Source organism: Anolis carolinensis, chromosome 1 (assembly GCF_035594765.1).
Source record: "Anolis carolinensis isolate JA03-04 chromosome 1, rAnoCar3.1.pri, whole genome shotgun sequence".
Lineage (NCBI taxonomy): Eukaryota > Metazoa > Chordata > Lepidosauria > Squamata > Dactyloidae > Anolis > Anolis carolinensis.
In genome coordinates, this window is record NC_085841.1 from 214,512,756 (window position 1) to 214,533,555 (window position 20,800).

The 20,800-nt window shown below is 37.3% G+C and overlaps 1 protein-coding gene across 8 annotated transcripts in view; it reads left to right on the forward strand.

The window, feature by feature from the left end:
- The window catches only part of galnt3 (polypeptide N-acetylgalactosaminyltransferase 3), a 26,548-nt gene extending 5,989 nt beyond the window's left edge, over window positions 1-20,559 (forward strand). For 2 of the 8 annotated variants that reach the window (XM_062969220.1, XM_016998830.2), the window contains exons 2-12: window positions 389-565; window positions 5,047-5,643; window positions 6,399-6,571; window positions 7,438-7,587; window positions 8,112-8,346; window positions 9,111-9,228; window positions 10,007-10,207; window positions 13,856-13,987; window positions 14,089-14,190; window positions 17,978-18,130; window positions 20,080-20,559. In XM_062969220.1, coding sequence (XP_062825290.1) covers window positions 5,126-5,643; window positions 6,399-6,571; window positions 7,438-7,587; window positions 8,112-8,346; window positions 9,111-9,228; window positions 10,007-10,207; window positions 13,856-13,987; window positions 14,089-14,190; window positions 17,978-18,130; window positions 20,080-20,202 — 1,905 coding nt within the window. In that variant the 5' untranslated portion in view covers window positions 389-565; window positions 5,047-5,125 and the 3' untranslated portion in view covers window positions 20,203-20,559. Of the gene's footprint in view, window positions 1-388; window positions 566-992; window positions 1,130-5,046; window positions 5,644-6,398; window positions 6,572-7,437; window positions 7,588-8,111; window positions 8,347-9,110; window positions 9,229-10,006; window positions 10,208-13,855; window positions 13,988-14,088; window positions 14,191-16,021; window positions 16,107-17,977; window positions 18,131-20,079 lie in introns of all 8 variants that reach the window. The other 6 variants (XM_016998832.2, XM_062969222.1, XM_062969225.1 and 3 more) reach the window with 4 other exon arrangements.
- Window positions 20,560-20,800: the final 241 nt, after the last annotated feature.

Here is a 20,800-nt window from a genome sequence, read left to right on the forward strand (position 1 = left end):
GCCGGATAAATGTAGTTTGTGGTAGCTTGAGAGTTACTGTTCAAGATAGAACTCTATGCCATACCTTAAACTCTGTATTGATTGAATATTAATATTGAAATGTGGTCATTAAAAGCCAATAAAGAAAAACTTAATGCAATACAGTTTTACTGTGTTACAAAACACCTTTCTTTAAATGTAAAATATTATTTATTTGATTATTTTTTGCCAGTTTCTTAAGGGTTATGGTTGCTTTTGTGCCGGGTAACAGAGTGTGCTGTACATTGTTGAACAAGATCTGGGTGAAAGTAGTTTCTTGTTGTCTAGGATAGAAAGGAATGACTCCTTTCTGTCAAAGCTAGTAATGGTGCTGAGGTCCATGTCTTTGCTCCTTTCTCTTATTTTAAAGGTTTTCCTGAGCCAGCTCCTAATGGTGGTTTCATGTGTTCAGAAAAAAGTTTCATGGGTGTGGGGAGGCAAGTCCAAGCCACCTTACCCTTCCAGGAACTGCTTCCAGGAACTGCTGCCAGCGATGATGTGGAAAGTCTCACTTCTCAAACAGAAGATGTTGACATAAAGGGGGGAGGTGCGTATAATTGTACTTGACTTTGCTATACCTCAACTAGAAATTCCATGTCTTGTTCTGACGCTAAATTAAGCTTCACAGCAAAGGGGCAGTTTATGCTTACAGGGAGGATGTTTCCAGAATTTGCAGTGGGATGTCCCCTTACTTATGTCACGATTAATCTATTACAAGGAAGCAGTGAGTGGCTTTTAAAAGATTGCAATTGTGAACCAAAAACTTAGAGCAGCCCTGTAGACATATATAATTTCAGCCTTGGGAAAAAGGCAGAAAATAAATAAAGGTGCTCATCTCCATTTCTATGCCGAAGAACCAGCGTTGTCCTTAGACACCTCCAAGGTCATGTGGCCGGCATGACTGCATGGAGTGCCGTTACCGCTGGAGTGGTACCTATTGATCTACTCACATTTGCATGTTTTCGAACTGCTAGGTTGGCAGAAGCTGGAGCTAACAGCGGGCGTTCATTCCGCTCCCGGGATTTGAACTTGCGACCTTTCAATCTGCAAGTTCAGCAGCTCAGTGCTTTAACACACTTCGCCACCGGGGCTCCAGAAAATAAATATAACGGTATAATTTACTTGTTATTTTTTTATTATGCTGATATGGGTTGGAATTGTAGTCTTTCCAAACATTTGGTGCCTTACTTACTTAGGCAATCCCTCGTAGTTCGAGGATGATGGTCCTCCGTCTTCGTTACCTTGGGGATGGATCCGTAGATAGCTGAAGAGACCTATTCTTGATCTGCATGTTCTTCCGCAGTGAGGACATCGGTTTCCAGGTGGAAGGCGGTCTCGGTCAGGGTTGGCTTGACGGGCCTTCCTCTTGGCACGTTTCTCCCTTAAGCCCTCCATTCATGCCTCTTCGAACTGCAGCACTGCTGGTCACAGCTGACCTTCAATTAGAGCGCTCAAGGGCCAGGGCTTCACAGTTCTCAGTGTCTATGCCACAGTTTTTAAGGTTGGCTTTAAGCCCATCTTTAAATCTCTTTTCCTGCCCACCAACATTACGTTTCCCGTTCTTGAGTTCGGAAAAGAGTAGCTGCTTTGGGAGACTGTGATCGGGCATTCAGACAATGGGCAGTCCAGCGAACTTGATGGCATAGGAGCATCGCTTCAATGCTGGTGGTCTTTGCTTCCTCAAGCACGCTGACGTTTGTCCGCCTGTCTTCCCAAGAGATTTGCAGGATTTTTCTGAGGCAACGCTGATGGAAACACTCCAGGAGTTGGGTGTGATGTCTGTAGACGTTTCACAGGCATAGAGCAGGGTTGGGAGGACAATGGCTTTATAAACAAGCACCTTGGTATCTCTACAGATGTCAAACACTCTTTGCTTCATACGGAAAAATGCTGCACTTGCAGAGCTCAGGCGATGTTGTATTTCAATGTCGATGTTGACTTTTGTGGAGAGGTGGCTGCCAAGGTAGCGGAAATGGTCAACATTTTCTAATGTTACACCATTAAGCTGTATCCTTGGCATTGCAGAGGGATTAGCTGGTGCCTGTTGGAAGAGCACTTTGGTTTTCTCGATGTTCAGTGAGAGGCCAAGCTTCTTGTATGCTTCTGCGAAGGTGTTTAGAGTGGCTTGTAGGTCTTCTTCTGAATGCGCATAGACTACGTTGTCATCGGCATATTGGAGTTCTATAACAGATGTTGTGGTGACCTTGGTTTTGGCTTTCAGTCTGCTGAGGTTAAATAGCTTGCCATCTGTCCGATAGATGATTTCCACTCCTAAGTGCCTAAAAATCTTGAAAACAGTATTAATGTACATGCATGACTATTTGCAAGTAATATCTAATATGTCTCATTAGGCTTTTTCCGCAAGAGGAGCAATGCCTTGCAGAACTCCCCCTCCTTTTTCACAATTCCTAATTTTATTGTGTTAAATACTGAAAAGTATTTAATTGGCATTGTTTGCAGTATATTGATGTATCTTGATGATGGATACTTTATATATATATATATACACACACACACACACACACACACACATATATATACACACATACATACACAGGCACGCGCACACATACTTTTATGATTGTGGCACAAAATTTAAATAAAACCAAAGTGGCCCTTGTTGGTTCCACAAGTCTTCATCTCCCAAGTCAAAATATGGGAGATGGTCTGGGTTTTGACTGGATCATTTTAAGATATTTACACTCTTTTTTTTTTAACCACTGCCTGGTTACGTTGACTGGGATTGAGGGTCATTGTCTTGCCAGATAACAGAACTCTGCTCCAGGTCCTGATTTTTTGCAAACATTTTTTTCTTTAATGGGATTGTACTTGGCTCCATCTATCTTGTTCTCAAATCCTGACAAACATCAGTGCTTGCCAAAGAAGAGCATCCCAAAATATGATGCTTTCACTCCCATGCTTCAACATGGGGATTGTGTTCACAAGATAATGACTATGTTAACTTTGGGCTACGATAAAGCCAGAAGGTTATATTATAATCTCAGACCAGAAAGCCTTTGTCCACCTGTTTGCTGTATCTTCCACATGCAGATATTTCTTTTGTAAATACCAAACAAGTTTTGACAGGTTAATTTCAGTAAGCTCTCATCTTTCCATCTTTCAATAAATCCAGCTTTGTGTAAAGTGTGAATGATACTTCTCCCATGGAGGGGTTATTCCATATCAGCTGCAGATCTTTCTACCTTTTAAACAGTAACCATTGCTTGGTCTCTTCGTTGCTTCTTTGACTAATGTTGTTTTTCAAGGCAAAGTTATGGTTGAGCCATATTCTTTATTTGGGGAAATAGTGAATATCACTCCAGGGATGCTCATAGTTGTATAATTATAAATGTATAATTATGTATATTTTAATGGATATTCTTAATTTTATTGTAATTTTTAATCTTGATGGATTTTTAAATTTGATGACAACTGTTTTTAATGTGTATGGTTATACTGTAAGCCGCCCTGAGTCCCCTGATGGGTGAGAAGGGCGGGGTAGAAGTGATGTAATAAAATAAAATAAAAATATAAATAAATAGTTAAGATTTTTTTTTTAAATGTAACCCAGCCTTGATTGGTATTTCTGTACAACTATACAGAAGTATTGTTTGAAGTATTTTTTTTATTTTCTCCCAGCCCACACTAACATACTTTTTAAAATTTCTGGAAAGCAATATAAAACATTTTTGGCATCTAATTTTAAAAGTAAAAACACAGTCTCAAAAATTAAATGCAACTTCACAAGGTATTGGGACCTTCTCTGAAAATTTAAAATTCTGGCAGGCTCATATGGGAGGAGTAAGATAGGAAATAAGCCACAAGGTTGAAAAGCAATGTGAAAAGATGAAATGCTGATGAGTACATTTTCTGTTTGTAAAGCTGGACATTGTCAACCTGATGGATAGTAGCGAGAACCACTGTCAGTAATAGTTACCCCTGCTGTGCAATGTGTTCTCGTCTTTCCCCAAATGGGACATAACCAAACATCTATTACTGAATGAATACAGGAACAATTTATTTTTCCTTTCCAAACCTTACACCCAATGCAGGATCAGAATTTAAGTCTGAAAATTTGAAATGGTTCGGATTAAAAAATTCTATTATGAGTAAAAAAAAATTCAGTATGGGTATTTTCACATTGCAAATTGTGCGATATCCTTAGGGAGAGTGGATATATTTGCCTTCAAACATCAAGGCTATGAAAATAGGCCTTTTTGACATACATGTGGCGATACATAGAGTAATGGAAGGCAGAAGTGGGATTGGCCGATCCAGACTGATGTAGGCATCATTATGTACATAGTTAGATACATATTAATCTGTACACTTAAGTATTAATAGAAATTTTATTCACAAAATCAGCCCCCCAAAACACTGGACTAACCTATTCATTGGTTATTCTAAGTACTGTAGCAAAAGAACCAGAAAAAAGCAACAACACCATCTACTCTCTGCTGTGGCACTGTGTCTGGACCTTTTGGACAGCTGGATGGGATAATGGTGGCAGCTGCTCTTTGGCACATCCTTTCAAAAGGAGGGAGATCCCATCTTTGGATTGGCCATTTTAAATATTTGGATGGAAAAGGGGTGATGCCCAAGCTGTGCTAGCAGTTTCCCCTTTCTGTGGAATGATTATTGACTTATTCACGAGTCATATCACTATCTATAATTTTGGATTGAGAAACTGCCCTCAACCTGAAGTCTACTTATACACAGGTATATATAGTAAATGTTATAGGAGACATTTCTCTTAGATTCCCTTTAGTAGGTAGGAGAAAACATAAGAGTAGTTTGGTGGAAAACCATTTTTATTTGTACCCAGTGATTTTCTTTAGGGGATAAAAGTTTTCCTATACAGTATAAGGGGGGGTGGCATTTCAGCATAACCAACTAGACTGTTATCCTGTTTTTTGTCTGTTCTCCATCATGCTCAGGTAAATCGACATGAGTGTTCTTAGGAACATTGACATACATTTGTATAATTGCTGTGTTAACACCATTCCTTTCTCCCCAAACATCTTGCAGGTATTACCATTTACCATCTAACTACTCCATGAAAAAAAGAATAACGTTGTAAGAAGCACTTCTCTTTGGACTCTCCACAATGGCAGCTTATATAAAAAAGCTAAGACGATTCGTAATAAAACAATTGTCCCAGGGAAAACTCTGGAAGTTTACCTTTGTTATTTTTATCTTCTTAATATTTTTGGTTTTGTTGCAACGAGAAGTAGGTATTCAGGATTTCAATGAAGAACCAGGAATACTATCAAAAGATGGAAAGAGATCTAATGTACTGGGCCTAGTTTTAAAAGCTGTGAACAATATGAAAGCTGTAAAGCCAAAAATGCAGATTAAAGCGCCTATTAGACAAACTCAAAATGCTGGACCAAAACGTTGTTTGCCGGGATCATATACAACAGCAGAACTGAAATCTCACCTGGAACGACCCCCTCAGGATTCAAATGCTCCAGGAGCTTCTGGTAAAGCATTCAAAACTATCAATTTAAGTCCTGATGAGCAGAAGGAGAAAGAGCGTGGGGATGAAAAACATTGCTTTAATGCTTTTGCAAGTGACAGGATTTCATTACATCGGGATCTTGGACCAGACACACGGCCTCCTGAGTATGTTAAAAAGTATTTGGATTTTAGAGCAAATATATTTCATTTCTTAAAGAATATGCAAAATATTTTAAAACAGTTAAATTTGAGTGTATGAAAATATTGTATGACTTTTCTTGTAATATGTGCATGATAGGTGGGATTTGTATTGAGTAGGAAAAGTTTTTAAGTTCTGTCATAGTTGTTAGCTGTAAGATACTACTTTAGGTCCCATCAGAGCAAGTCATGAGCCTAGCAACCCAGGGCTGCTGAATAGGTTCAGGAACAAGGGAAAATATTTGGGGGGCCCAGCAAGGGCACAGAGATTAATTCTTTCCCCTCTGAAATGCTTGGCTTTTCAACTTCTCAAACAATTATTCAGACCTGCCCATGCACTGTACATTAACGTATAAATTGAATTTATAATATAGTATAAATATAATATTGAAATAGAATGTATTTAGTTATAATTCTATTCTTTTCTATTCTGTAATTAGTAGTTTTATAGTTGATTAGTCTGTATTGGCTGATTACTGACAGGATTTTGTGTCTTACAATTTTCTGTGAAATTCACACATTTTACAATAGGTATCATAAACAACTGATGATTAGTACTACCGAAAGAGACAAATGACACAACTTAGACCTTCTTCTGGATTGCCAGAACCCAGTAATTTGTACTGGCACCTTTCCTATCTCAACAATCTTTTGTCAAGAGTTCAAAAATCTGAAAGTTTTAATTCATATCTGGTTATGTAAATTCTGATTTTATCCCCCAGATGTATTGAGCAAAAGTTTAAACGATGTCCTCCGCTTCCTACCACAAGCGTTATCATAGTTTTTCACAATGAAGCATGGTCAACTCTGTTGAGAACAGTTCACAGTGTGATGTATACTTCCCCTGCAATATTATTGAAGGAAATAATTTTGGTGGATGATGCAAGTGTAGATGGTAAGACAATGTGACTTCTGTGTATATGACTTGTTTTTGCGGTCAAAGATTGAGGGGATTAGTCATTCTATACTAATCTTTTTCTAGCAACATAGAAAAAACTTTTTTTTTTTGCTTTATTGTACCTCTTTGGAGCCCCGGATGGCGCAGCATGTTAAAGTGCTGAGCTGCTGAACTTGCAGACCGAAAGGTCACAGGTTTGAATCCGGGAGGGGAGTGAGCTCCTGCTGTTAGCCGCAGCTTCTGCCAACCTAGCAGTTTGAAAACATGCAAATGTGTGTAGATCAATAGGTACCACTTCGGCGGGAAGGTAACGGCGCTCCATGCAGTCATGCCAGCCACATGTCCTTGAGGTGTCTGCGGACAACGCCAACCCTTCGGCATAGAAATAGAGATGAGCACCAACCCCCAGAAGTTGGACATGACTGGACTTAATGTCAGGGGAAAACCTTTACCAGATTTTATGTTTTTGTTCTTACTTGACACAGTTCAGACATCACATCAGACAGAGTTAATTAACATCTAGATAGAATCTCAATTCATTGTGACATTTGAAAACCAGAATTAAAAATCATGGCTTGCACATCATGGTTTGTGTTGGTTAGCTTGGTATAATGCATGAATTTGCTTGCTCAAAGAAAGTAGGACTCTGGTTCTGTTTCTTTGAAGGTGAAGAAGATAATGTTGAGTTAGATACTTTAGCATAAATTCTGGAGGTCCCTCCAGGTGCTTGACAGCTGCCAGAGCATTAAATTCTGGGTGTTAAATTCTGACTGCTTGATTGTACATATATTAAAATTGATAAACTTTGACTTTTACTAGTTATGAGATGTAAAGTAACAATGACTGATTTGCTGCCTTTTCAGACAACTTACAAGATAAATTGGATGACTATGTGAAGCAATTCCATATAGTTAAGGTAGTCCGACAAAAGGAAAGAAAAGGGCTTATTACTGCCCGATTATTAGGTGCTTCAATAGCAACTGGAGAAACACTAACTTTTTTGGATGCACACTGTAAGTATAGCCAAGTGGTTGTAGTTTTCTGTCACCAATATTAATGAAATTTCTTTTATCTTAATTTCTTCCCTGTACTTTTTGACAGTTTTCATAATGTATATGTTTTGAATATATTTCTGATACACATTTTCATTTAAAAACACAAAACGAATGGGGTTGGAGGAGTCTTGATTTCTGTAAGCTAAAAGCAGCTTTTTAGTTGGTTCCAAATTACTTGACGTTACATCAAATAATGGCATACAGACCTGTAATATGAATCATAGGCTTAGATTTGTAGTGCATTGGGAATATTTGGAAACACCACACTTCCACTGTAACATTAAATTGGAAAACAGGAATACTACAGTATCATCTAACAACTGACGTCCCAAAAATGGGAACCTTTGTACCATGCCTTTAACATTTCACAGTTCTGCACAGTCAGAACGGATGAATGGGGGGTTAAAGTATGTTGTTTAACTTTATTTTTATGAAAGTGGAAAATTCAAATATTAAAATCATTAATCTCCTTCCAATCCTAGGTGAATGCTTTTATGGTTGGTTAGAGCCTTTGTTGGCTAGAATAGCTGAAAACAACACTTGTGTCGTAAGCCCTGATATTTCATCTATAGATCTTAATACATTTGAATTTTCTAAACCTTCCCCTTATGGTCAAAGTCACAACAGGGGAAATTTTGACTGGAGTTTATCCTTTGGATGGGAATCTCTTCCTGAGCATGAAAGTAAAAAAAGAAAAGATGAAACCTATCCCATTAAGTAAGTAATATATTTTTTTCTTTTACACATGGCTTATTAGAAATATGTTTGCTAATCACAATTTCCCATTAGTTTTTAACAATAAATAAATGAATTAAAAAAATAAAAGATTTTTTAAAAAATTGTTATTTCATTTATATACTGTTCGCTTCTCACATAGTATGCAAGTTTCACCTTTCCTTTTCAAACAACTGGATCAGCTAGAACTTGAATACTTCATAAAAATGTAAAAACAATATCATCAGCTCATTTTTGACACAGAACCTGAAAAAAGCTTGCTACCCTTACAGATGGCTTTTTGTAATGACCATTAATTTGTAGCATTGTGTTTTTAGGACTTCTGCTTATATTGCAGACTATTTAGATATAATTTCTTGATACCTTAAACCATATTTATATATCTAAGTTGTAGTGTCTTATAAAAGTAATGGCATAATGTGCTTTTTTCAGTTTAGTTCAATGTTTTGCACAAGTTGTTTTACTGTAGTAGTATTGGACCATTTTAATGTTCTGGTTCTGAAACTGAATAATATTTTTCTATGATGATAGTTTCTCCATAAGACCAAATGAGAAACTTTTCATGGATCTATTTATCTGTTGAGTCATTTTCCTTTCTGACGGGGGCATAGATTGTTGCAATGATTATAATATACCCCATGTCACTGGATCATTTGATTCAGTTTGATGGAAGAAATTTAGGCTTTGGAGTTTTCAAAGATGCTTAATTTTGACTATTTTATTTTTTTAAATTTATTTATTTTCAGAACACCTACTTTTGCAGGAGGGCTTTTTTCGATATCAAAGGACTACTTTTATAATATTGGGAGCTACGATGAAGAAATGGAAATATGGGGAGGAGAAAACATAGAAATGTCTTTCCGAGTAAGTTTAGGGCCAAAACTTTCAGCAGCCATTTATCTGCTAAAAGAACCTGTCCGTTACATTTTAGCTTCACCTTACAATTCTATGGGGACAGATGAATTTGCCTCATGCTAATGATGAGCTGAGAAGAGAAAATATTGTACTGGCAGATGTGCTGTCTGTGACTTGGTCTGCATCTGACTACATTATTAAATAAGTATATTTTGTTTGTGATAAGTAATATTCTTTCAGGGTTGTTGTGTGTTTTCTGGGCTGTATGGCCATGTTCTAGAAGCATTCTCTCCTGACATTTCGCCCACATTTATGGCAGGCATCCTCAGGGATTGTGAGGTATATTGGAAAAACTAAGCAAGGAAGGTTTATATATCTGTGGAAGGTCCACGGTGAAAGAAGGAACTCTTATCTGTTGGAGGCCAGTGTGAATGTTTTAATTAATTACCTTGATTAGCATTAATGACCTTGCCAGATTCATTTCCTGGCTTCTTCCTGCCTGGGGGAATCTTTTGTTCAGAGATGTTGGTTGCCCCTGATTGACTCATGTCTGGACTTCCTCTGTTTTCAGAGTGTTGTTCCTCACCATGCTTCTGGAACATAGCCATACAGCTCAGAAAGCACACAACAACCATGTGATTCCAGCCATGAATGTCTTCGACAACACAGTATTCTTTCATAGTTCATATCAATTTGGATTTGCAAAATACGTTCACAGCAAATTCACTCCTGTAACATTGTTGTCTGCTTCTATGCAATGTAAGCTAATAGATTTGTTATTTTTCAGGTATGGCAGTGTGGGGGTCAGTTGGAAATCATACCTTGCTCAGTTGTTGGTCATGTGTTTCGCAGTAAGAGCCCTCATTCCTTTCCAAAAGGAACTCAGGTCATTACACGTAATCAGGTTCGCCTTGCAGAAGTCTGGATGGATGAATACAAAAACATATTTTACCGGAGAAACACAGAAGCAGCAAAAATTGTTAAACAAGTAGGTGGCGATGGTGGTGGTAGTAGAAATCAGTTGCTGCATTGAAGTTCTTGGTGAGCAAACATTTATTGTGAAATTGAGAATTTATTGTGAAAATATATAAAAATGAAAAGCATTCTATCAAGTTTGCTTTGCAGTATGTTGAATGGCCTCTCCATGCCGAATTTAAGTTTTCAGTAAATTCTATGTAACTTTGGTTGTATTTATCCTATTCTGGTAGAAGTTAAATAATCTTTCTCAAAAACTGCTTATGAATATCTGTAGTCAAAGTTAAGAGGCACTTCAGAGAGAATCTGTTTTCATTGTAATAAATTTATTTTAAATCTTTCTGTAGCTAACAATATGTTAGTAAACATGTAGCATCTTGCCCAAAAAAGCATGTAGAGACAAGAAGCCTGGGTATTTATCACTACCTCTAAACTGTTCCATGACCAATATGTGCATTTTAGAAATGCATCTGGAAAGGAGGATGCAACTCTAGTTACTGAGTAAGGCAGTGAGTGAGTAAAACTAACCAAAGTTCCTTGATTTTGTGCAAGAGTTGTGTTCAGCTGTCCAACTTCCAAATGTATCACTGGTATTCAACATGTGCTCTTGTCTTGGGCTGGGAACTCTTTCTTATTCAAACTAAAGGGATTTTTTGGACCACAGGGTTTTTCTTAGAGAAGGCAATATGGAACAAGTAAAGTTGTCACCATCAATTTCTCGACTCTCAGTGAGTGGAGCTCCTGATTATAGCGATCATTAGAACTGTTTCTGATTTATCACTCTAGAGGAAGTGCAATGATACTGTGTATCAGTTTATTGTGGGTCTGCATTGATATTATGATACAGTTTTGAAGGGTGCAGATTTTGTTCCTCAGTATTCACATTTTAAGAAATGGATATGATGCTACAAGGAAACTGTCAGTACTTTGGAAAAGGTCTTAAAGTTTATCAGTCCTTAAATCTGTTTTTTATATTTCGCCAAGGGTGGAACCCAAAACAAAAAGTGATAGTAGGAGTGTTTCTGTTCAGGGCCCAGCTAGCTTATAATACCATTTTTGTAAGGCTGTTTGATGCTAAGAGAAGACACAAGTTTCCTTGCTATGTTAAACAATGCTAAAGTCAGGCTTACACATTTTTGTTTGCCATAGTGAGTGTGCTACATCCTCTGAGACTTCTCTCCCAACCTTGTAACTGCAAAGATGAGTTAAGATCATCCTGTTACATCCCTTACCAGAACCAGCTCAGGACATCACATTCTGTTACTTCCTCCACCTCTACACTGTTGTCTCTCCATCTTGCTGCTGCTGCTTCTTAATTGGTGGCAGCATTAGCAGTCTTGCCCCATAGTGGATTACAAGGGTTTCCTCCCCAGGGGAAGGTATTGTCAGTTGTAAACAAGGTAGTCTACTTAGCTGTTCCTTAATTGAATCAGCAACACGTATGTTTGAAATAGTATAAATATGTAAGCATTGTTAAAATATTTCAAACATTTGCTTGCAGTGTATCAAAATAGCAGCTGCACAGGTAATCTTTAGACATCCCCCCCGGGTCAACAGTTCCTGCTGAAGATAATCTGCTTGGAATAAGGCATTCTGGAAAACTTGATATGAAACTTCAAGAAGTAGCAAGATACGCTGGTTGAAGAAACACTATTTAGAATAGCTAACCAGTGATAAATTATTAAAACTGTACTAAGATATTGTTGAAAGTATTTGGCAGTAGATTTTGTGGGAAATTTTCTGAGGTGGAAAGTCACCTGAATAATTTACAGATGCAAGTGAATAAATTATTTTTAAACTATTGTTACAGAGGTATTATGCAACCAGAAAAATTGATTAAGAGTGGCAAAAAATATTTAAGTAGATATGTCACCAACCTAGCTTCCAGACTTGGATGACCTTGATTACGCAGGGTTTTATTTTCCATTTAGGAAGAGATGCTTTTAACTGAGCCCTTAGAAAAGGAGTTGTAATCTTGGCTGATATGAACTAGATCCAACAACAACAACAAAATGAGTAAGGGAAACAGGCAAAAAATGCCTTCATTATTCTTCATGCAGATCTTTCATAAGTAGCTCAAATAGCTGCTTGGGATTTCATTTTTCTCCACATTGCACAGTGCTGCATTGCATGATATTAAACAGCCCTTCTAGTGGGCAAAAAGATCTCTAAATATTCAGCATATTTATAGGTCATCTTTGTATTCAATCTATTGGTTTTTATAATATGATAGGAAGAGTATGATACATGCTCATTGTTAAACATTAGTGCCAGGCCTTTAGCGAGGGGGGGGGGGGTTAGGGGTTCAACCTCCCCCCCCCCCGAAATTTTTCAGGTTATAAAAAAAACCTGGTTTACTTATGAATTTTAACTGGTTAACCAAATCCCTATGCTAAGTCTATGAGACACAAAACATTAAGAGTCCCTCCAGGCACTATTTCAAGCAGATATTGACAGATTTGTAGCGGGGAGGGGTGTGTGCTAGGGGTTAACCCTCCCCCCCCCCCGAAATTTTCAAAACCCCTCCCGAAATTTTTTTCTGACTACGGCCCTGATTAGTGCATACTATATTACCTTTTGATTACTGTCACTAATGTGATTTGAAACAAGAGGCCACCAGTTATAAAAAAGAAAGAAAAGAAAGTAGGTTTCCAAAAGTATATCTCTTGCTAAAATTGTTTCTTTATCTTTTGCACAGAAAATAAGATTCTTTGTGCAGCTATTTTAAGACAAAAATAGAATGTTGAATGCTTATAAACCATTTTGTGAAGTGCAGTAATTTTCTTGCTGCAACTAGCTATGCTATCAGCGATTTTTATCAAGCAGCAGTTATTGGATATTCCTTGTGTGATGCATAAAACTAAAAGGCATTATATTAAAATTGTTCTTCATAAAGGTTGTTGTTAAAATGAATTTGTATAATCTAGTGAGGCTAGATTGGTATGGGATATTTCCCTGTAGTTAAATGAGATACAATTCTTGTTAGCAACACCAGTCATGAAACAGAATCCCTGTTGCCTCCATTGCAAGTTATCTAGTGCTAGTTTTTGTGCCACTATATAAACTGCAGCATGGTTTCCTGATTTCTATGCAGGTCTTCAAATTGCTCCACTTTGCTCAAAAATAGCAACAAAAACAGATCTTTCACTACTATATTCCTATTGACATCACTGGATATATTAGCATCAGTAGAATTTTAACTTTGTTTACTCTTTGTAACTTTCAAAAGCTAATGTTTGGTGAAAAATGTATTATTAGCATGATGGCTGTTCTGTATGTTACAGAGTCACAACGAGTATTGCTTATAGGGGTCTCTTGCAGAAAAATCATACTTGATCAAGAGATGAGACAAAATGAGACATATTTTTTTAAGGGATGAACATAGGGACTGTGACATCCCTGGAAGGACATAATCATGTCCATTAAACAGCCTCCATTTGACTTCTGCCAAAGTTAACTACAGAAAACAAGCCAACATGGAAAATGCCAATGTTCCATGTCTCCCGCATCAAAAGTAGTGGTCTTCAAAATCAATTTTAGTTATTAACAGGTTGTTCACCAGCTTTTAATTACAAATACCTCAGTTTCTGCTGTCATTCAAATGTAATGTTCTTATGGTGTATTATTTCAGTTTGTTTTGTAAAATTTATTCTTTCAATAGCAAACATTTGGTGACATCTCAAAAAGGCATGAGTTAAAGCAACGCTTGCAATGTAAAGACTTCAAATGGTATCTTAGCAATGTTTATCCTGAAGCATATGTACCAGACTTGAATCCTCCATTATCTGGATTTGTGAGTATGCTTTCCTTTTAAAAAGTAGATTAACATAAGTGTATAGTATTTGATGATGCTATTCTGCACTCACACGTGTCCATTAAAATTGTTTTATTTAGCTAAAAAATGTTGGAAGAAGAGCATGTCTGGATGTTGGTGAAAATAATCACGGTGGCAAGCCATTAATTATGTATACTTGTCATGGACTTGGAGGAAACCAGGTAAATGCCATATATTTTGTTTTTAATAGCTGGTACAGATCAATCCATAATACAGTGCTTTTTTAGGCAAAGCCCAAAATCCAGTGGGAGGCCTTCATTTTCTATCTTCCATTCCCACCACGTGGGTTTTGCGGGGTCTGAAAAACCTTCTGGAACCACTTTTGGGCTGGTGGTGAGAGGAAAGGAAGAAAATTCCATCACATATGCAGCTCCTTGACATTGGATTTGGGCCTGGATTTCGATCTAATAAGAGTACAAAATTAGCAGTATTATTTTCTGCTGATATCAAGCTTTTACTGGAACATTAGGCTGCATAGTCTCTTCTTTTGGAATGGCTGCTACACCCAACAGGCCTCAAACAACAGCATGTTAACATTTTAGGATGTTCTTTAGCATCCTGTGGAACACCACAAACAAGTTATAAAGGAGTTTAGATATCTTACTAGTTTGTGTATAAGCTTTCCTTGTCCTCTAATTATTGATTTTTCTATATTCTGTTGTTTCTCGCATATTGTTTATATCAGGGGTCCCTAAACTAAGGCCCTCCAAGGTCATTGACCTGGCCCCTGTCCTAAACTTTAGACTTAGGGTTGACCTAAGTCTACTTGGTCTTTGGAGGTCTCTTTGCTTACTTATGGTCTTATGAGATCATCTAGATGGTCTTTGAAGGTCTCTTTGCTTAGCTATGGCTTTATGAGACCATCTAGATGGCTTTTGGAGGTCACTTATCTATGGTCATATGAGACCGTCTAGATGGCCTTTGAGGGTCCCTTTCCTTACCTATGCTTTTTTGAAATCCTCTTGATGAACTTTGGAGGTCTGTTTGCTTACCTATGGTCTTATGAGATTGTCTAGATCAGGGGTCCCCAAACTAAGGCCCTCTAAGATCATTTACCTGGCTTCTGTCCTAAACTTTAGAGTTAGGGTTGACCTAAGTCTGAAATGGCTTGAAGGCACACAACAACAATCCTAATTTTGGACTATTTCATAATCTGGCCACCCAAAGTCTGAGGGACTGTGAATCGGCCCTCCACTTAAAACGTTTGAGGACCTCTGGTTTATATGAACAAAACTGGCACATGTAGTAATTAGATATCAAATATGGTAAGCAGATAACTCAATAATGCCAGTAAAACAGAATATCGGTGTATCAACTGTCAAATAGTTTCAAATATGCAAACACTGTATATGCGTGTTACTAGAGACTCCGAACAGAAATGGATGGACAGCTCTATACCCAAGGCAGCCTGTCACTGGTCCAAAAATACCAGCTGCATCCACCCAGATCTGGTGCTGTTCTAATCTCCATATGGCCACTGTTTTTTTTTTACATATAGTTTGAGCCCAGGCAGCAGGAAACACAAATTTTGTTTCTTCCACAGTGTCCCTGGACCTTAGCAGTAGCATTACTGTGTAGCAACAAAAGTGACCAGGGGCATTTTGAAGGGAATAAAAATGGCAGGGAGCAGCTGCATTTGGTACTTGCCAACCAGAACAGTCTGTTTTTTTGTCTCAGCACAGTCAATACAACAACAAACCTGGAGTCATTTGTATGGGAGGGAGTTAAAATAATTTATCTAACTATTTTTGGGTAGTCTGATGTGCACTTCATGTTCATTTTTTGGTCTACATTTTACATACTTTCTATATCTTGTTATCAACCTATTTGGAATAAAGTCAGGGTATCTCAGTTCAGAACTGCTGTGGATCTCAAACTGAATATCACTTATCGATTTAAGTCCAGTTCTTGTTGCTGAACCCACATTTGTAACCATATGTTAATAACATGAATGGTGTCTCTAATGTTACATCTTGCTTGTATTTATGCTAGCTTCCTGATTGTCTCTGCCAAGCACTCTTCGTCTCTTCTTCAGCTTTTTGTCTGGCTCTTGTCTATTCTACAGGAACACTGCCTTGTAAGCTTAATAATTTTGCCTCTCTCTCTCTCTCTCTCTCTCTCTCTCCTACTACTACTTTTGCCTTTGCTTTTACTGTACTGTCAACTAAAATGCCAGTGAGTGACTGAGCAACCAGTTCCGAGTCATCCACCCTGTTATTTTTAAAGCCTCATACTGAGAGATCAAAGCTACTAAAAACTAGTTACATTCTGAAACTACAGTATATGTATTCCTAGATAACTAAATGTCTGATGAAAATTCTTTGACTTACAGACAAGGTGGGAGTTGTTCAAAACACACCAGCATCTTTCTAAAATTTCCAGCTCTCAAACTGCAGCTTGTTTTAGTTTAGTTAAATTAGAATAACTGTAGTGGTACATAGAATTTGTTAATTTATTTCAAATAAGCACAAAAAGCAGAAATAGTTTCAGCATGCTATTTAGCACAGATGGGCAACTGCATTGGGGCCTGAAACCACACTCAGACATCTGGAACTACTTTGAGGCTGTACTTTAAGAAAAAAATAAAATAAAATAAATCCAGTCATTAACTTTGAGCCAGGATGGAGTGAGGGGTTCAGAATTTTTGTAGGTGAAGAGCGAGATTTTAAATTGGGGTAGAGTAAATGAAAGGAATGAATGAGGGACTGAAAAAATTTGTAGAAGAGAGACAAGATTTTAAGCTGATACTGGATCTGGTGAGCTGGATGTGGTCCATTGACCACACTTTTCATACCACTGTTAAATAGTTTTCATGTAAGTCATCCCACAAAAGATGCAAATAATAAATCCATTTATAGGGTATTAATTCAGTACTATACCTAGCAACTGGCTAACATAAAGAAGATTCTCCTGTTTAGTGGTACAGGTTGAGTATCCCTTAGCTGAAATGCTTGGGAGTAGTAATGTTTTGGATTTTGGAATACCTGAATTTGCATATATACACATAGTGAGATGTCTTGGAGGTGGGATTTACGTCTAAACACAAAATTCTCATTTATGTGTCATATATGCCTTATATGCATAGACTAAAGATAATTGTATACAATATATTTAATAATTTTGTGCCTGAGACAAAATTTATGTACATTGATTGCTCAGAAAGCTAAGATGTCACTATCTCAGCCATCCATGTAGATAAATTAGATTTTAGAGCATTTTGAATTTTGTGATTCCAGATAGCACAATCTGTATTTCTCTTTAGTTTCACTTCAAAATAAGACACCAGCAGTGTTGTATTGTACAAAAATGCATCAGTCTAACAAAAGTACAGCTGTATTTGCCATAGTGCTGTTCTAGTGTTCTTATCACGTTACATTTCACTGTGCATTAATGGTTTGCTGATATATGACATTAAGCTAGCTAGTTTTTTTTCTTACAATTTGTTGACATCTGGAGCATGTTACATCAAACATTAAACACTTAAGAACTCATTAATTTCAATAGCAAAAAGCAAATGCTACATTTGAAATCACTGGGCCTTTAAAGTGCTTAACTTTTGTTTTAATTATATCTTTTCATTTCAAAATTACTATGTAGCTTTGCTATACTTTGTCCTTCAAAAGTGTAGATGATAAATATATTACTTTCAGGATTTCAGGAAGCACACACATTTTTCACCCTCAGTTATCCTCTCAACCCACCTCCTCTGTTTTATGTATTAGGATGAAATGAAACAAATTGCATATTTTCAATATTTGTGTCCATCTTGAATAGCCTGTCTTGTATTCTGTTATATTTACTAGATGCCATGATTATTTTAGCATTATGTTGTAAACTTACAAATATTCCATTAGCAAAACATAGTGCAGGTGTCTAAACAAGAATCTGGAGACCACAATTAACGTGCATAATGTTTACATAGTTATTTTATTACATTTATTTGCATAGTACTTCGAATATTCTGCACGTCATGAAATTAGACATAACATCCAGAAGGAGTTATGCCTACATGCTTCTCAAGGAGCTGTACAACTTAATGAATGCAGTTACAATGGAAAGAAAAGCAGGACTTCTAAAGAAGAAAAATGGGAGATCAGAGAGGTAATTTCTTTAAAATAGTTTTGTCTGCCCAAACTGAATGTCCAGCTCTCTATAACTAGAATTAATTCAGAGGTGGCCAGATTTCAGACTTACAGGATCTATGATGTATGAGAGTGTTTATTTCTTTTTACTAGGCCCACCAGCCAGAGCCATGTGCAAAAGATATGCAGGTTTTGAATTACTGAGATAGTCATTTGTTTTTGTTATGGAACTCAAGTCATTCCACACACAAATCACCCTTGGTTGTCCCTGAGCATTCTTCATGTCAATATATTTTACAGCAGAAGGCAAATTACTGTTTTTCTCTGGAAAAAATGGATTCAGTAACACTTACCATTCTGCTGCACTTCAATCCAGAGAGCTATTGGTAGTTGCACCTATTCTCTGCCATTTCCTGAATTAATAAAATGCGGGTGATGTTTTGCTTTTGTTGATCAAGTTAAGTTTTGACTTGACTGGTTTGCTTTTGAATATTTGCCTTGTTAGCTCCCCCTTGCCAAAAGTTGCTGGAATAAATGGTAGTCCTCCATTTTCCATCTTACTTTTGTTCACCCTTTACTTTCCTAGTTATATTACTTTAAAGTGAGGGAGGGAATCTTGTGGCTCTCCAAATCCCAGCAAGCCCTAGCTAGCAATATCAGTTGGTGACAATGTTGGGAGTTGCATTCTCGGAATGACAAGGGAGAATACCATATATACTTGAGTGCAAAAATGTTTTTTTGGCAAAATTACAAGGTGAATATTAGATTTGATGGTGTGCTAGAAACGTGCACATAAACCCGCCTGCATGAAAAGGCACAGAGGAACTTGGAACCCCAGAGGCTAGACAGGGAGGTGAGGAAGTGTGAAGAAGCTGTTCCTGGTGGTGGTGGCAGCCTCAGAGCTCTGTGGCACTCAGAGAAGAAGTGCTTGACTGATGACCCACTCGTTCCTGCTGCTCAGCCATGTATCGTGCCTCCCAGGTGGCCATCAGGGTCTGTCACCCTCCTTCCCCCTAGGCTGTCTCATGCAGTTGGTCTGATCTCATTCATGAGACTTTCAAACCCACCCTAAATGGTTTTGAAGTCCTCGTGGATGAGGCCAGTTGGGGATCATGCAAGGTTGGTGAGTTTGTCCACCTCAGCATGACGGAGTGGCGTGACTTCCTAAATGTCCTCATTCATGCTGCTTGCCTCCATGATGTGTTATGCCTACAGTGTTAGGTACATTACATTTGAGGACAGATCCATTTTTTTTTTAATATGCACCTTCAAATTTGAAGTGTGCATTACATCAGTGAAGCGTTATACTCAAGTAAATACAGGCAATCCATTTCTGTTGAGCTAACTGGTTCTCAACCTATGGGTCCCCAGGTGTTTTGGCCTACAATTCCCAGAAATCCCAGCTACTTTACCAGCTGTTAAGATTTCTGGGAGTTGGAGGCCAAAACATCTGGGGACTCATAGGTTGAGAACCACTGGACTAATTTAAGGAAGCCCCATGTAAGTGAATTACAATTTTAGCCATCCTAGAATGTATCTTCATTCTAACTTACCTCACTGTCCAACATCTGGAAGGACTTGATATTATCTGGAGTGCTGTATGATTTCCACTTGCATTTTTGAGCCATGTTTCCAGGTATCATTGAACATTTTTGAATTGTTTGTGTTGCAAGGAAACGGACTGTTTGAAATGTAATTAAATATATTTGGCTTTACGCCCAAATAAGTAAATATTTATGCATCTTTTAGTACTTCATTGGGCAGAACTAAAAGATTAATGGGGTATCCTGGATAACATATCCAACTGGAAATGGAGGGATTTATTTTCAAATTCTCATGCAGTTGGTTAAGTCTCCTACCACTTGCTTTACAGTGTTATAGTAAGGATAAACATATGGATATTTGCAGTTCAACTTTGATCAATTTAAAAGAAAAGTAAAATTAACAATTTGTTTTCTCATCTTCTAGGACCAGTTGTTATACAATGCAGAGCTAAACATGTGTCTTACAGGAAACTGGGAACATCCTAGTATGGTATCATGTGATCCCTCAGACCACTTCCAAAAATGGATTTTTGGCCAAAATACTTAAAACCGGCTACTGATAATTAGATATTTATCAATAGTAACAGCATCTTCTTCAAACTTATACAGATTCAATTTAAATTATGGAAACCAGCTAATTTTTTTTTTAAAAAAAAAATTAAAGCTTTTTTAGCTAGCAATAAATCCAAAGAATACATAGACTTCTCAAATGTTGGAAAATGTTTACATAATATTGGAAATTATATTTCCAGTATATTTTTTTAAATTAAAAAATGTTTTTAAGATGTTAGAATTCCCTTGGTTTGGGGATGATTTCTAAGGGCTTTATATGCGTATATGCCTGTTAATAACTTTGGGAAAACTTGTCAATAAAGATTAGATTTTTCTTCTTCTATAAAAGTTATACAGTACAGTGTCTTATTTGTGTCATTTATATTTTTAAACTTGATGAGTTGCCTTACACAGCACTCATGGTTGTAGATGTTCACATAGACGGTTGAATGCGGTGTATCTTTGAAGTATCAACTCCCTTAGAAGTGTAGAGTTTTCTTAGAACTTGATGAATTGAAAATTGCTCCACATATATCATTGCTGTTATTGTGCTGTTATTCAAAATACAGGCACTTTGGATAGACAGGGAAGGG